Consider the following 16,815-nt stretch of genomic DNA (forward strand, 5'->3'; position numbering starts at 1 on the left):
TATTTATTATAACATTTAGTAACAAAACAGGATGACGACATACTCAAGCTACAATGCTTATGTTTGTGTCGTCATCGTTACAAAGATATATACATGTAGTCACAAGTACAGACATGCAAAGCATAAGAGTAATAAGGTAAACTAAAGTAAGCCGCATTATAACTAAATCATAAAATATGTAACAAATATATAACAGTATATGCAGGTAAGTGATAAGTGAATAAGTAGGCATTCCAAGTCAAACAACAAACTGGTAGGATAAGGAATTGATGGTTACTCAAATCTTTCCGTTTCTTTTATAAACAATTGAACACTTTGTAAGAGTTTAGCGTTGTTAGAAGCCGACAGAGAAGAGGAACCTCTAAGCAGTAATTGTACTAGGAGATTATCGGGAAGGTTTTGGATGTTGATGGCAAATCCTACAAGTTTGTTTAAATTGCTGAAGAGGGAGACACGATATTGAGTAAACTTTGGGCAGTGCAGAAGATAATGATGAATACTTTCACAGGGGTGGCCACAAGTACAAGCAGGACTAGATACCAGGTTTCGAGAGTACAGATTAGAGTTTAGACTATGAGTACCAAGTCGAAAACGAGTGAGAAGAGCGCAGGTGTACCGGGGACCTATACTGAAGTATGAAACAGGGACAGGGCGCACAGATTTGATCATTTTTTTCTTGAAGCGTGGGAAACTCAGTGAGCGGTCTGCTAAGGTAAGGTTATTCCAGTGATACGTTGCATAGGGAATGAATGTTTTTTTAAAGCGGGTTGTGGTATATTTTGGCAACTGAAGATTTAGTTTATTACGAAGGTCGTAAGTAGAGGCGTCTGATACTAGGGGCGGTATTAAATCTCTTAAGTATTGTCGAGTATGACCGTAGATGATTTTATAGAATAAAATAAGAGACTGAACATATGTCTGGTATTGTGACAGGCTGAATTAAAGTTCTAAACGGGAACTATGCAGCTCCAGATGTCTTACTGGGGGAGGACTGTGTGTGTGAGATGTCGTTAGCTTGAGGAATGAATCCCCTCTACTATATATGTAACACCATGTCCGGTATAAGGTAGTGAAGACCGTAAATATCAATGTATATTTCAGAGGTAATTGTTACTATGTAGTAATGAACCATCATGATAGACAAATTAGTGAATGTAAGAAGAACACTAGATGTATACGTACGTGACAAGGTAACAAAACCTTGAACATGATGTCGTTTGCCTATTTACCTATGACTTTTTCACATGTATTGTCTACAGGGTCTCTTTGGAAAATGGAAAATTGGAAAATGGCACGGACTTGGACATGGACATGGACACGGACATGGATCCTCAGAGGAACACGAACATGGATCCGGAGAGGATCATGGTTCGTTATCATGCTAACCCCTTACCCCCCCCCCAAATGCATTAGTGGGTAAATTATCTCTACATGTCCCCCCCCCCCCACAAGGCTCAAGGTCCACTTTTTATCTAAAGGTCCAAGATTTTTCTTTAAAAGATGGACTGGTTCGTGTCACCAGCCGGGCTGGAATTGTATGAAAACTGCCTACTTTGTCATTGAATAAAAAGTTATCTCTGATTTTTTTCTTTGAAATCATCTAAAAAACGCAGGAAATGCCATTTCAGAAGGTTCAATTTCAAAATTTCCCGGGGGAGCATGCCCCCGGACCCCCCTGGAAGCTCGCGCCCTCGCTGGTTCCTCAAGCAGCAGGAAGAAACCCCCCATTCAAAATCCTCGCCACGGGCACGCTCTAGACATTGTTTAAAGCTATCCGAAATGACAATGATCCTTCTGTAGTTGGTGACAGTGAGTTCCACTCTGCGACAGTTCTAGGAAAAAAATGAATTTCTTGAACATCTCAATCCTTGGTTGATAACCCTTACTAGAAGGCATGGCTATTATTGTTCTCTTCTGGGCTGGTATGAGGCACTTCGTAATTGGGACGTTCACCAGTTTATTAGTCATTTTGTACATCATGCATAGTCTGGACATTTTTTTTTCTGTCTTCCAGTGACACCCACTGTAGGTTTCTTTTCATTACTCTCATTACACTAGCACCTCTTTTTTTATAGTTGTTCATACAGAATCTTGCAGCTTGATTCTGTACCCTTTCCAGTCTTTGTCTTTCTTTGTATACGGATCCCATACTGTCGCGGCATATTCTATTTGTGAGCATTCGCGCGATTTATACTGCAATTTTTCTTGTATTTTCACAGGTGGAGGGGGGACAGTTCGAGCTTGTGAACACAAGACGCTGTCCCTGTCTTGCTCCTCGGGTACGATCCACGTCACGGCCGCACTGTACGGTCGGAAAGAGCGAGGGATCTGCTCGGGAGCTGTGCACACCACGAACTGTGAAAGCTCCAGAAGCCTGTCGAAAATGAGGGACAAATGCGATGGAAAAAGCTCCTGTTCTGTCCAGGCCTCAAACAGCGTGTTTGGAGACCCCTGTGGAGGAACGGTCAAGTATTTGGAGGTCACATACCAATGCGGTGAGTATTGTTTATTACATCATTTTCGCAGTATCGTCCCATGTGCTTCCTCTGATCTTAAAATCAAAATTGTTCTGATTGTTATTAAAACCAAAATTGTTCTGATTGTTATTCCTCTGATCTTAAGAGCGAATGTCTGTAAGGATCAAACAATGGTGGCACCGGTCAAAAAATCGATTTGGCTCATTTTTTGCACAGTGATAGTATTTGGTACATAACCGCTCAGAATAGCTTTCTTTTTGCTCAGAACCCCTTGTTGCCATGGCAACGGGCCAAAGAAGTTTTCAGGGCATTTGTCCAGATTTTGGCATGTACAAAACATAGAAATTGGCTAACTTTAGGGCCCTATAACTGATCAGTGCTTTAGCGTAACGACAAGAGCAAGATGTGCTGATCAGAGCAATGCCTAAACTTGTATAAAATAGCAGTAAAGCCAATGTTCAGTAAAATCTGAGGTCTTGGGCACTCTGAATACAATGCACTGTTTTAAGGGTGTAAACAAACTGACATTTTGCCCAACTTTGAAGCACTGTAAGTCCCAAAAGGGGAAGATGTTTTGCTTGAAATTTACACTGCATAATAAACCACTCCAGAGGTATCAGATGCATGCTTGCAAAGTTTGGGTTCTTGTTTCGTTGCTACGCACTTGTCCTTTAAAGTGGGTCAGTTTTCATTATTTTGATAATATGCCATTTTGTGCTATCTTTGACCTAGCATAAGTTCCAAACCAAACTAGTTCTTTACTTGAACGTTACGCAGAATATAAAACAACAAATTGTCTATGAAATGCATTCTTGCAAAGTTTGGGTTCTTGTTTTGTTGCTACGCACTTGTCCTTTAAAGTGGGTCAGTTTTCATTATTTTGATAATATGTCATTTTGTGCTATCTTTGACCTAGCATAAGTTCCAAACCAAACTAGTTCTGTACCTGAAAGTTACATAAAATATAAAACAACAAATTGTCTATGAAATGCATGCTTGCAAAGTTTAGGTTCTTGTTTCGTTGCTACGCACTTGTCCTTTAAAGTGGGTCAGTTTTCATTATTTTGATAATATGTCATTTTGTGCTATTTTTGAACTGACATAAGTTCCAAACCAAACTAGTTCTGTACTTGAAATTTATTTACAACATAAAACAATATGTACTCTGTGGAATGCGTACTTGCAAAGTCTGGGTTCTTGTTTTGCTGCTACGCACTTGTCCCTGAAAAAGGGGCAATTTGCATATTTTCATGTCATATTGTCCTATCTTTTGACTCTCATAAGTCTCAACAGTAAACTGTTTTACTATTTAAATTTACACTGAATGTAAACCTATATATTGTCTATGAAATGCATGTTTGCATAGGTCAGATTCCTGTGTTCTAGTGGCTGTACCTGTCCCTGAAAGTAGGCCATATTCTTCACTTGTCCACTAATGCAAAATATTGGCTATTTTTGGGAGTCTAATATGAAAAAGGAAAGGTTTTAATTCTTCTATCTCTAATTTTGCCAGATCTATGCCTTGGGTTGTTGATGAAATAGTTAGCACCAACGTTTGCATGATATAGTTGTAGCAATGTGGCTGTTATTGAACGTATGCTATTTTATCTTAATTTGATGATAACAGTCTTATACAGTCATATTTAGCGTCCCCACATTATTGACTCTCGAAGACTTGACTTGTTTCTATATTAGAATAAATATAATAAATCCCTGCGCATCTTTCTAATATGTAGTCTATCACTCAATGTCTATGTCTTTGTATAACTATGTCCATGTGGAAAACATGCATTTCAGTCAACTCCGCTATTCCTGTACATGTAGACTGTACTCATTTTGAGCAAGGACAGGTGTAGGTAGAATAGGTCTTCTTTGTCGACCAATGACAGGACGCGATTCAAATCACCCGCGAATTTCAAAAACGAAAGCTGATTGGTTGAGAATTTGGTGCAATGCGGAATGCGGCACATTCCTTTAGCATGTTGCCTCGTTGTTCAGTACGACTGGGTGACACCGTGCGCTGCAGTTTCTCTCATCACAACGGCTCTTTAGACAGCATTTAGACAGAATTTATGTCACATTGGTCTGTGAAATAGCAGGGAATACTATCAGGTAAGAGTTGGATGGCCTGAGTTCCCCCACTGGCCCCATAGTTTGTGTAGGAAGAGAGATTTTGTTCCTCATAATCAGAGTATGTAAAAATGTTACCTGTGTGAAGCAACTAGTGGACACCACAGGCAAGCGCTAATAATAATGCCAGAGTCTTGTGTTGTTGTGGTATCAGTTCCATTTTAAAATCTCCATGAAATCAGTTTTCTGTTGGATGTGATTGCAAACACCTTGAGATATTACCCTGGACATTTTTTTTTAAATTTCTTTGACACTGTAGAGATTTTTTCTAGTCATGTCTCCGAAGTTTTACGTTTGGCTGTGATATGTTTAATATATGTCGTACTTGTGGCGAGAGGGGAGGGCGGGAGTTCTGTTTAGTTTCGATCGCTGCATACGAGTGATCGCTGGATGTGTCCGGTATATTTTTAATTACGTAGACGATGTGGTGTGGTGAAGACATATTGTTTTTCCTAATGTTTCTTCTCATTCTCCCTGTCCTCCTGCCATTTCTTTAAATGGCTTCAATTTCTTCATTTTTTAACACTTTGGAACACCTCACAATTTGGACAGGGGTGATTTAGGAATAATCCATTTGTGAGGGAGGCATGGGAAGAGGACAGGTCCATGTTTAAATTTTGGTACGGGGAATGTGCTGGAGCCATTTGCTGCATTTAGTTCAGAGCAAATGCAGGCCTTTCTAGTTTTAATTGGATTTGACCCCTTGTTTTTAAGGTTCAGGCTCCGGTTCTGGCTCAGGACAAGAATATGTCAGCCTCGGCTGCTGGAAAGACACCTCAAGCCGAGCGATCCCGATCATCGAGGGGACCGACTCCCGTCTGGACGGCAGTTACAGCTCCCGGCAGGACGCGCTGAAGAAGTGCTACCAAGTGGCCAAAGATCGCGGCTTCTCGGTCTTCGCGGTGCAGAACGGTGGGCAGTGCGCCTCGTCACCCATCGCCGGGGGAACCTACAGGAAATTTGGAACATCGACGGGTTGCAAAGGGGACGGGGAAGGAGGCGGGTGGGCGAATAATGTCTACATGATCACAGGTGGGTTCTTTAACTGCGTTACTGGTGGGTGTGAGAACTTCAGGGTTCTTTCTTTCTTTATCTAAATTGCAACGGCAATACACGTAGAGCACAGCAAATTCAGCTGATCGATGCTGTGTTCGACACTTTACAAAACATGATACACAACAGTTAGAATACAAGCAAAATTAGCTGTATAATTAAGAAAAAAAAGTGAGCTTAAAAGTTTGAAAATTCGAATAAGCTCCACATGCACAGTCCCATGTTATGTCAGTCATACAGCGTATACAGCGTACTATATACTGTATATTTACTATCCACCAGCCAGTCCCTGCGTATTTCGGTATGTTTTTCGGCCTTGTGCGTTTGATGGTGCTTTGTGTTCAAGAAATGCCTTTTGCTCGCTCTCTTGAAAGCGACGAGGCTACGGGCGTCTTTCACTACCTGGGGTAGTTGATTCACTTCAGGATTGACCATTGATAACAGGCATTCGGAACAAGAGAAGTCATGTTGTCTTTTTTGTTGCATAAATATCGTTAAGGCATTAGTCTGTACAATGCAAATTGGGTGTTGTCGGTTGGTCTGTAGATGCCACTCGAAAGTATATCACCCTGGGATGTTGGAAGGACACATCGGACAGAGCCATCACCATTGTTGAGGGGTCGGATGGCCGCCTGGATGGATCATACAGCAATCGCCGAGATGCCATCAACAAATGCTACGAGGTGGCCAAAGCTAGGAACCATGGCATATTCTCCGTGCAGAACGGTGGGCAGTGCGGGACGTCGGCCAACGCACGAAGCACCTACTACAAGTTTGGGCCATCAACGAATTGTAAAACAGACGGCAAGGGAGGCGGATGGGCGAATCAAGTCTACCGAATCATAGGTAACTTCTTAGTGCACCTCTCTGATTAGCATTAGCAAATAGCACATTTGTTAAGGGTACAAATTTTGGCATGGAAGATAATACCAGAAGACGTTTTATATTCAGTTATTGTATTTTACTTCAGGAGCAGGGGCACGCTTTGGATGGGTCCAGTGCTCATCCAGCTGGGCCATTGAGGCTTCGGGCACGCCATATGTTCAAGGCGGTGTGACGTATGGTCCCGGGAAAGTCCTGGATGGGGACTCAAGCACGTACTGGAACCCCCAGGGATTGTCAAAAGACTTCAACAGGTGGTACATCATTTTCAACTTTGGGGCGAGATACAGAATTTGGAGGTTCCGTCTCTCCAACTTTGGCGACAACACACACGACATCAAGACATTCAAGGTGCAATGGTCGGAAAGCGCCAGTCCTTACAACTGGGTAGACGCCCTGTCTGTCGAAAGGGCTGAGGGAGGAACAGGCGAGGTCCAGTATTTCTCCGGCTTTGGGGCGACCGCTCAGTTTTGGCGACTTTACATCACTAGAACGCACTCCGGCTGGCAACCTTGGCTAAAGGAAGTGGGTTTCTTCGGGATGGAAGCGGGTAAGTTTAGCACTTGTGTTGGCCATAAAGATGATAGATTTGGTTGGAATTTCATTTCAAGCTCTGCATAGGGACACGGGAGGGGTGACAGTACGTCTGATTTTGACAGAAGGTATTTAACCCACAGCATGTAATCATGGTTAAAGATGTTAGGTGTGGTTGGAATGTTATTTAAATTTGAGGAAAGGAACATAGAAACAAAGTGTGTCAAGGTCTTGGACATGGTTGTAGAACCATATTAATATTTGCTGCAAGCAGTGTTACATGTACGTCTCTTTAAGGTGATGAGAAAATGGAAATTTACATTGCATTTAAATATATACCTTACCATTCTTGACTCCTTTGTCTTTAGTAGTAGGAGGAGGAGGAGGTGGTGGTGGTGGAGCGACTCAACAGTGTGGTATGTGACGTACACAGACATTGACACAGAATTAATAACGGCATTGATAATTGTAAATGGTTACGCAATACAAACTCTAAGTGTTGAGATACAGTTACATATCAGAGTGTACAAAAGAGCTCAACAGTTCATGCTTATAAACCTACTTTTCCGAGAATTCTCCGGTGCCCAGTCTAGTAGATGCTACCTGAAACGTCTGACTACTTCTAAAATCATATACATTTGCTGGAATAACTTTTTTGGCGTAGAAAAGAGATGTTTTCTGTCCCACAGCCGGCAGTACTACCAACCTTGCCCAAGGTCGCCAAGCGGCACAGTCGAGTACGGGTTACGGAGGCACCCCAGACCGGGCGGTGGACGGGAACACAAACTCGCAGTATAGCGGGAACTCCTGCACACACACCAACTCGGAGGACAGGCCGTGGTGGCGAGTCGACCTGGGTTCCTCTAAATGTGTGGACCGAGTCGTCGTCACCAACCGACGAGACTGTTGCTCGGAGCGACTCGGCGGCTTCAAGGTGTACGTCGGCGACAACCCGACCGTGACAGAGAACCCAACGTGCGGGGGAGAGCAGTCTACGCGGAACAAGTGGTCATTCACCGTGGACTGTGGTGGTCGCACAGGCCGGTACGTGGGGATAGCTCTACCAGGCAGGGAGTTCCTCACACTGTGTGAAGTGCAGGTCTTTGGAGGTAAGATTCTTTTCCTTTTTCTTTTGGCTTGTACTTTTCTGCATTGTATTCTTCTTCTGAGTCACTAGAACGCACTCCGGCTGGCAACCTTATCTAAAGGAAGTGGGTTTCTACGGAATGGAAGCGGGTACGTGTAGCACTTGTGTTGGCCATAAAGATGATACATTTGGTTGGAATTTAATTTCAAGCTCTGGATAGGGACACCGGAGTGGTGACACTCCGCAATAATCCGTAGGATTTTGACAGAAGGTATTTAACCCACTGTATATAATCATGTTTTTCAAGGTTCAGGCTCCGGTTCTGGCTCAGGACAAGGCCCGCCATATAGAAGCCTTGGCTGTTGGAAAGACACCTCAAGCCGAGCGATCCCGATCATCGAGGGGACCGACTCCCGTCTGGACGGCAGTTACAGCTCCCGACAGGACGCACTGAAGAAGTGCTACCAAGTGGCCAAAGATCGCGGCTTCTCGGTCTTCGGGGTGCAGAACGGTGGGCAGTGCGCCTCGTCACCCATCGCCGGGGGAACCTACAGGAAATACGGCACATCGACGGGTTGTAGAGGGGAGGGGAAAGGAGGCGGGTGGGCGAATAATGTCTACATGATCACAGGTGGGTTCTTCAAGTGCATTATTGACAGCTGTGTCTTAAGACCTGTGCGAACTAGGAAAGATGTCTTTCATCAATTCAGAGCTGGCCATTTATAACAGGCGTTAGGACCAAAGGTAGTCATTTCGTTTCTTTCCTTAGTTGTATGAAAAACGTCAATGCATTGTTCTGTACTAAAAAATAAGAACTTGGATGTTCTCTGTTATTCTGTAGATGCCACTCGAAAGTATATTACCCTGGGATGTTGGAAGGACACGTCGGACAGAGCCATCACCATTGTTGAGGGGTCGGATGGCCGCCTGGATGGATCATACAGCAATCGCCGAGATGCCATCAACAAATGCTACGAGGTGGCCAAAGCTAAGGGCTTTGGCATATTTTCCGTGCAGAACGGTGGGCAGTGCGGGACGTCGTTCAACGCACGAAGCACCTACTACAAGTTTGGGCCATCAACGCAGTGTAAAACAGACGGCAAGGGAGGCGGATGGGCGAATCAAGTCTACCGAATCATAGGTAAACTTCTCAATCTTGCTCATCTCGGATTAGCATTAGCAAATAGCACATTTGTTAAGGTTACGGAATTTGGCATGGAAGAAAATATCAGAAGATGTTTTGTCTTCAACAATTATTTTTTTACTTCAGGAGCAGGGGCACGCTTTGGATGGGTCCAGTGCTCATCCAGCTGGGCCACTGAGGCTTCGGGCACGCCATATGTTCAAGGCGGTGTGACGTATAGTCCCGGGAAAGTCCTGGATGGGGACCCAAGCACGTACTGGAACCCCCAGGGATTGTCAAAAGACTTCAACAGGTGGTACATCATTTTCAACTTTGGGGCGAGATACAGAATTTGGAGGTTCCGTCTCTCCAACTATGGCGACAACACACACGACATCAAGACATTCAAGGTGCAATGGTCGGAAAGCGCCAGTCCTTACAACTGGGTAGATGCCCTGTCTGTCGAAAGGGCTGAGAGAGGAACAGGCGAGGTCCAGTATTTCTCCGGCTTTGGGGCGACCGCTCAGTTTTGGCGACTTTACATCACTAGAACGCATTCCGGCTGGCAACCTTGGCTAAAGGAAGTGGGTTTCTTCGGGATGGAAGCGGGTACGTGTAGCACTTGCGTTGGCCACAAATATGTTATATGTAGTTGGAATTTTATTTCAAGTTGAGGAAAGGAACATAGAAGCAAAGTGTGTCATGGACATGGTTGTCGAACCATACTAATATTTGTTATGCAAATCATAGATTTATGCCAATGTCATCAGTGATGCAAATAGATGGAGAGCACTGTACCTTACCATTCTTGACTCCTTTGTCTTTAGTAGGAGGAGGAGGTGGTGGCGGTGGAGCGACTCTCCAGTGTGGTATGTGACGTACACAGACATTGACACAATTGATAATTGTAAATGGTCACACAATACAAGCTCTAAGTGTTGAGATACAGTTACATATCAGAGTGTACAAAAGAGCTCAACAGTTCATGCTTATAAACCTACTTTTCCGAGAATTCTCCGGTGCCCAGTGTAGTGGATGCTACCTGAAACGTGTGACTACTTCTAAGTACTTCTACTTCATATACATTTGCTGGAGTAACTTTTTTGGCGTAGAAAAGAGCTGTTTTCTGTCCCACAGCCGGCAGTACTACCAACCTTGCCCAAGGTCGCCAAGCGGAACAGTCGAGTACCGGTTACGGAGGCACCCCAGACCGGGCGGTGGACGGGAACACAAACTCGCTGTTTAACGGGCACTCCTGCACACACACCAACATGGAAGACAGGCCGTGGTGGCGAGTCGACCTGGGTTCCTCTAAATGTGTGGATCGAGTCGTCGTCACCAACCGACGAGACTGTTGCTCGGAGCGACTGAGCAACTTCAAGGTGTACGTCGGCGACAACCCGTCCGTGACCGAGAACCCAACTTGCGGGGGAGAGCAGTCTACACGGAACAAGTGGTCATTCACCGTGGACTGTGGTCGTCGCACGGGCCGGTACGTGGGGATAGCTCTACCTGGCAGGCAGTTCCTTACACTGTGTGAAGTGCAGGTCTTTGGAGGTAAGATTCTTTTCCTTTTTCTTTTGGCTTGTAGTTTGCTGCATTGTATTCGTCTTGTGGGTCTTTGGTTTATAACGTTACTTCTTGTGATGTACGCCTCCGATTCTCACTACTTCGAGCCGGATCAAAGCTGGATCAATGCGAATCATTTTGACTAGCTGTTGGTGGACGACCATTCTAACCAGGTGGTAGCCTCCTTCGCAGACTTGTGGGGGGGCGACGTTTTTTCGTGCAGCGTTGCGACCTATGCCGCAGAAGGACGGTTCTGCCGTCGAGGGACTTTGCCGGGGATAGAGTTTCTCACTACATCTTCATGGAAGGATCACATGCTGGTACTGGGACAACAAAGAAGGAATGCCAAGGCCGCCTTCGTGTGTGCTGCGCGAAAACTCTCTCCCGGCAAAGTCCCTCGGCGGCAAAACCGCCCCTCCGCGGCATAGGTCGAAACGCTGCCCGAAAAAAAATTAACACCGCCGCCACAAGTCTGCGAAGTAGGCTAACCAGGTGGTCGATTGAGCGGTTTGTTTTTACCTGTTCAGGATCAGCCGGATCCGGAGGCGGTGGAACCTGTGCAAGCGGTTACCAAAGGTACGAAGGCACCTGCTACAGGGCGTACGGAGAGAGGAAGTCCTACGACGACGCCAAGGCCAAGTGTGCTGCCGATGGCGGCCGCCTGGTGGCGCCAAAGACCGAGATGCTGGATAGCTTCATAATGGGCCTGATTCGTGGGAACGGAGGAGGCGATCACTGGATAGGAATGGACGACAGGGCATCGGAGGGCGCTTGGACATACAGCGACGGGACACATATGCAGGTTACTGGGAGAGATCTAGTGTACTGTATACATATGCAGATATATGCCAATACCGACTTAAAGTATGCACTTAAAAGCATTGTACTGTTATGATATATATATTATCAAGTTGTGCTATTGTGTGTATAGGCATTGTTTTTGTACAACAGAGATTTCCAAAAACAGTGAGATTACAAAACAGAAGCAAAGAGATGAAATATAAAACACACAGATCCATAAAAACAACATCGAGTTCATCACTGATAAATTGCGAGAGCAAAGAAATCGTTCCGTTTCTTGGGTATCCTTGGATGGCATATACCCTCTATGGCCGATGGATACTGCCTGGCCAATTTAATAACTGTCTTTTGCCAGACCTAGGATCTGCTTGGAGATTACAATTTTTGTTCAGTTGACGCTGTCCACAGCATGTTATGAGGATACATGCATGATGTTGACATGGCTCTTTCTCACCGTGTCTAAGCTACTTTATGTTTCGTATTACAGAATTGTGACTTCAAGAAATGGGCCCCCGGGGAACCGAACAACGCCTTCGGTCTGGGACAGGACTGTGTGCAGTACTGGTCAGCAGCAGGCAACCGCTGGGACGACGATATGTGCAACAATCAAAAGAAATTCGTCTGCCAGATTGGTATGTACCCCTTGTCTCCAAGCAGATCATACGGTGGCAAGGCAGTATCCATTGGCCAGAGGATACTGTATTGCTTGCCACCGTATGATCTGCTTGGTAGTATCTCGGATAAGCCAACTGCTTACCAATATATCACTGTGCATGATTGAGTGGAACTTGAAGGCATCGGCTCAGTGCCTTCCATACTATAGATGCATGTATAGTAGCCACTGTGATCATGATATGGTACTCCATACCTGGTTAATCTCACGTGAAGCTAAACCGTATCTTGAGGTTTGCCTCTTTAGACTAGTACTTATAAGGCCACTCCGATTTAATTTTATGGATGACATCCTCTGAAGACCCCCAAACTAGTGCGCGCGGGCGAAAAAAATAAAAATCCGGCCAAAAATAAAAATGCTACAAAACCACAGGAATACAAACCTGGTATTGTGAATTTGGCGCATTACATAGCGACGTATACGACAGGCCGACACATGCTGGATTTTTGCGGAATATATGAATCGACACTGCTGTACGTATGTACTGAGTTCTTGAGTCTTGGAGCTTCGGTAGCCTGGCTGCCGTCAACCAGAGTTATCACCACCATGCACTACCCAGGCCTAAAGCCAGGCCAGAGCCTCGGAATTTTTTTACCCTTTTTTTGAGATCGGGCGAAAATCAATGCGCGCGCGGATGTCATCCATAAAATTAAATCGGTGTGGCCTAAATAAATAAATACTTATCATTTAATGATTACAATGCAGACAATGTAATGATTTAATGATTACAATGTCCTTAGTTCAGCCTGAATAACCCATAACTAGCAAAATGAAAGGGTACTGTGGGTTAGTGAAAATTAGATGTGATCTATTCTTACGGTTGCTCTGATATTCTGCAGGACCCGGTGATAACAACGGCTGTACCGGGCCCGGTGGATACAGTTTCGTCGGCTGTTATGTGGACAGTCTGTTCCGCGTCTTCCCACACGACTTCAAGAGGGATGATCAGCTGACAGCCCAGACATGTGCACGGCATTGCAGATCTAGAGGATATGCGTATTGTGGTAAGAATGCTTTATCCTTCTTACCTGGCGTATTCAACTCAGGACCGACAGGTTCGAATCCTATGTCACTGCGATCTTGTGCCCTTGAGAAAGGCACTTAACACGACTTTCCTCACTTCACTCGGGTGGGAATGAGCTTCGGTTAGGGACGCCAATCGGATAGGACGTAAAATGGAGGTCCCGTGTTTGGGGAGAGCTATACAGAACTGAGTTCAAGAGGGGCTGCATGGTCACCATATATATGTGTGTGTTTGAACGAAGCAGTAGTTTGTTAAGCTGGGCCACGTGAAGGTAAACATGATGCATTTGTTTGCAAATGTTACCTTCATAGTTTACTAATTTCTTCTTTTGTTTCCAGGTACTGAGTGGCACAATGAGTGTTACTGTGGGAACGATGCCAACTTCGCCAGACTCGTGAGGGCGACCGGACAATGTAACGCTCCTTGTCGTGGAGATAGCAACGAGAAGTGCGGAGGGGCCTGGCGCATATCTGTCTACCGTCTGGCACGTGGCGGTAAGGAAAACCTCTACTGAAAATGTAGAATTTCCGTAAGGTGTATATCTAGACATACAGACACGTGGGTACAAAAGAATTAACCCACGTACAAGACTATATACTTATTATTAGATGAATCAACTTATACTACTTGTTCTAAGGTCTGAACATCTTACCCTGAACCACCCAATCTTTCCTCTTTGCCAGGACTGCCGCTTGCAATACTGTTACAGTAATGTATGATAAAGGTTGGGTGCTTTGAATGATATGGCGCTCTCTTTTATGCTCGTGACTTGCACACTCACACGGGAGCAGTGATTCGTCCCGGAGGTACAGGCCTACATTCGACTCTAAGGGCGGCCATATTGGTACGTCACGCCCGCAATGCAAGACGGGATACTATTCTGATCACCTCTGGATTCGCCCTGAAGTGACTCTTCTTCTGTTTTACAGGAGGAGGAGGTGAAGGTGGAGTCGGAGGAGGAGGTGGAGTCGGAGGAGGAGGAGGAGCAGTACAGGCACCAGAAGGTCTATGTGGTAAGTACCTCCATTTGCCCTGCCGGCCTATCGCCTGGTATTGCGAGAGGGTACGTTGAAGTGGCAAAAACATATTTCATGTCTATGACTTTAAATTAGTTCTTAGACGAAACTCTTCCATGTGAATATGTCCGCAGGTCGTGCCTGGCAGGCGATAGAGGGTGCCCTGAAGTTTGTCAGCGTTGGCGGCTGTGGTGTTTGGGGAGTGAACGCGAACGATGACATATATTACCGGGTCGGCACGTACCTCCGCGAGAGCCACCCCGGGACCGACTGGTTGAAAGTCGACGGAAGACTGAAGCAGATCAGCTCGGGATACGGCATCGTGTGGGGCGTCAATTCAAACAACGACGTCTACGTCCGAGAAGGTTTGTACCTTTATAAATAGTTCCGCATTGTAAGGTTTGACTTATGTAGCTTACCTTAAACTAAACACACAGGTGAATGATGTAATGAATTTAACAAAGTTTATCATCTTTGTATTTCTTGTTGGTGATAATGTACTGTGCTGGCATGTATTACGTGTTCATGCATTTGAACTTTACAAGAAGCCATCGGCGAGGACATCAGATGTTAATCTTGGCTTTGTCAGCAACCTGACACTAAAACTCAAGGCCGATGTTCTTAGGCCATTTATCCAAAGCTGAAAAAAGTTAACGCTAATACTTTGAATGCAACATTCAACTAGAGTTCCCCGATCTCATACCTTCGCCAAATGATGTTAATCTTTATGACTGACAAATTATAGATTAGATTATTCCCCCCTGATTTAAGAAATAGGAACCTAATTTTCATGAATTATATCATTTTATCATAAGCTCAACCAAAAGACAGTCTTATATTAACAAACAATGCATTCTAGCATTTCCTAATAAATTATGCAAATGAGGTCCTGATTTGAATAAATTATGTATAATGATGTTCACCTCAACTAAACTTTCAAATACCACAAGTATGAAATTCCAGGCAGTTATCATTACATAATTATAAAACTTTCTCATTAATTATGCAAATTAAGTCATTATTAACATAATCAATATCTTCCTGTGTTTCTCTCGTTGTCAATTACCAATGTCACAAGCTTCAATTGTCCTATCATGGAATGCAGCTGATTTATAGAATTTCCCCATAAATTATGTAAATTACATCCATATTTGCATAATTGTCACATAATTATATTAAACATCACGTAAGCTAACTACATACCAAAAATCACGACGATCCGTCAAACGGTTCTTGAGTTATCCCCTTTTGAATAATTTCAAGAATATATCCCTGCAGTTCCATAGCAAGCCACTAGGGGGCCCAAACTCACGTCACTTCTTTCCCAGCACGAGAGCTACCTACCATCCAAATTTCATCACCATAGCATGTCTAGATCATGAGATATCAAAACCGGAAGTTCAGCTGCAGTACCATAACAAGCCGCTAGGGGGCCCAAAATCTAATCATTTTGAGGTCTCATCAAGACCTACCCACCTACCAAGTATCAAAATAATCCATCAAGGCCTTCTCAAGTTATCGTGTTTACAGACACACACACACACACATACACGAACGCCCCTGAAAACATAACCTTCTTGGCGAAGGTAATAATGGTATATTTGCTCGCTCTGTTGTTTTTGTGGAATCTTTCTTGTTCTTTTTTTTTTAAATCTTATTTTTCGACTCTAAGGTTTTAACGGTGGCAGACCACAAGGAAGCTCGTGGACGAAGGTGGACGGCCAGCTGATCATGGTCAGTGTCAGCTCCAAATACGACCAGGTGTGGGGAGTGAATGCCAACCACCAGGTCTACAGACGTGTGGGCGTCACCTTCGCTAACAAAAGGGGTATGTGCAACAACAGTTACTATCACTCCAATACAAGAAAAGAGCACATGGAATTATATATTATTATATATAGTAATAAATCATACCATAAGTCCTGCTGAATTTTTCAATGGTGATTTTTACCATGTATTTCCACCAACTAGTCATGTTCAGAATAAAACAAGACATATTTTTGCTTGCCAAGGCACAAAGACACCGATCTAAATTATTATGGCATTTTGTTTTGCCATCCAGTTTCTCTGATCACACACACACCCCACATTATACATGTACAAACCTGCTTTTACATGTATAACAGGTACGTCCTGGCGACAACTGGACGGGAGGCTGAAGTACGTGTCGGTCGGACCGGCGGGTGTGTGGGGTGTGAACGGCAACAACGACATCTGGTACCGAGAGGGAACGTACGGGGACGAGCGGGCGGTCGGGACCAGGTGGAGGCTGGTCTCGGGAAAGCTGAAACAGCTCACCGTGGGGTACAACGTTGTCTGGGGCGTCAACAACAGGGATCAGATCTGGATTCGAGTTGGTAGGCTGACCCATTCGTTTATCTACGTCTTTATGAATAACTGTATATATACCCTTTATGAAATGCCAAGGTGATACTTGTATGTACGT

General features: G+C 44.5%; 1 protein-coding gene across 1 annotated transcript in view; it reads left to right on the forward strand.

The window, feature by feature from the left end:
* Positions 1–16,815, forward strand: part of LOC109486663 — a 28,905-nt gene that overhangs the window by 3,658 nt on the left and 8,432 nt on the right. Inside the window, exons 5-22 of the mRNA XM_019790517.1 lie at positions 1,260–1,368; positions 2,220–2,495; positions 5,322–5,639; positions 6,207–6,506; positions 6,631–7,092; positions 7,448–7,492; positions 7,766–8,185; positions 8,471–8,794; positions 9,005–9,304; positions 9,434–9,895; positions 11,389–11,657; positions 12,144–12,288; positions 13,169–13,333; positions 13,692–13,847; positions 14,283–14,366; positions 14,504–14,734; positions 16,042–16,197; positions 16,496–16,726. Coding sequence (XP_019646076.1) covers positions 1,260–1,368; positions 2,220–2,495; positions 5,322–5,639; positions 6,207–6,506; positions 6,631–7,092; positions 7,448–7,492; positions 7,766–8,185; positions 8,471–8,794; positions 9,005–9,304; positions 9,434–9,895; positions 11,389–11,657; positions 12,144–12,288; positions 13,169–13,333; positions 13,692–13,847; positions 14,283–14,366; positions 14,504–14,734; positions 16,042–16,197; positions 16,496–16,726 — 4,453 coding nt within the window. The remainder of the gene's footprint in view (positions 1–1,259; positions 1,369–2,219; positions 2,496–5,321; positions 5,640–6,206; positions 6,507–6,630; positions 7,093–7,447; positions 7,493–7,765; positions 8,186–8,470; positions 8,795–9,004; positions 9,305–9,433; positions 9,896–11,388; positions 11,658–12,143; positions 12,289–13,168; positions 13,334–13,691; positions 13,848–14,282; positions 14,367–14,503; positions 14,735–16,041; positions 16,198–16,495; positions 16,727–16,815) is intronic.

The sequence above is a fragment of the Branchiostoma belcheri genome, unplaced genomic scaffold (genome assembly GCF_001625305.1).
Source record: "Branchiostoma belcheri isolate BF01 breed outbred unplaced genomic scaffold, Haploidv18h27 scaffold110, whole genome shotgun sequence".
Classification (NCBI taxonomy): domain Eukaryota; kingdom Metazoa; phylum Chordata; class Leptocardii; order Amphioxiformes; family Branchiostomatidae; genus Branchiostoma; species Branchiostoma belcheri.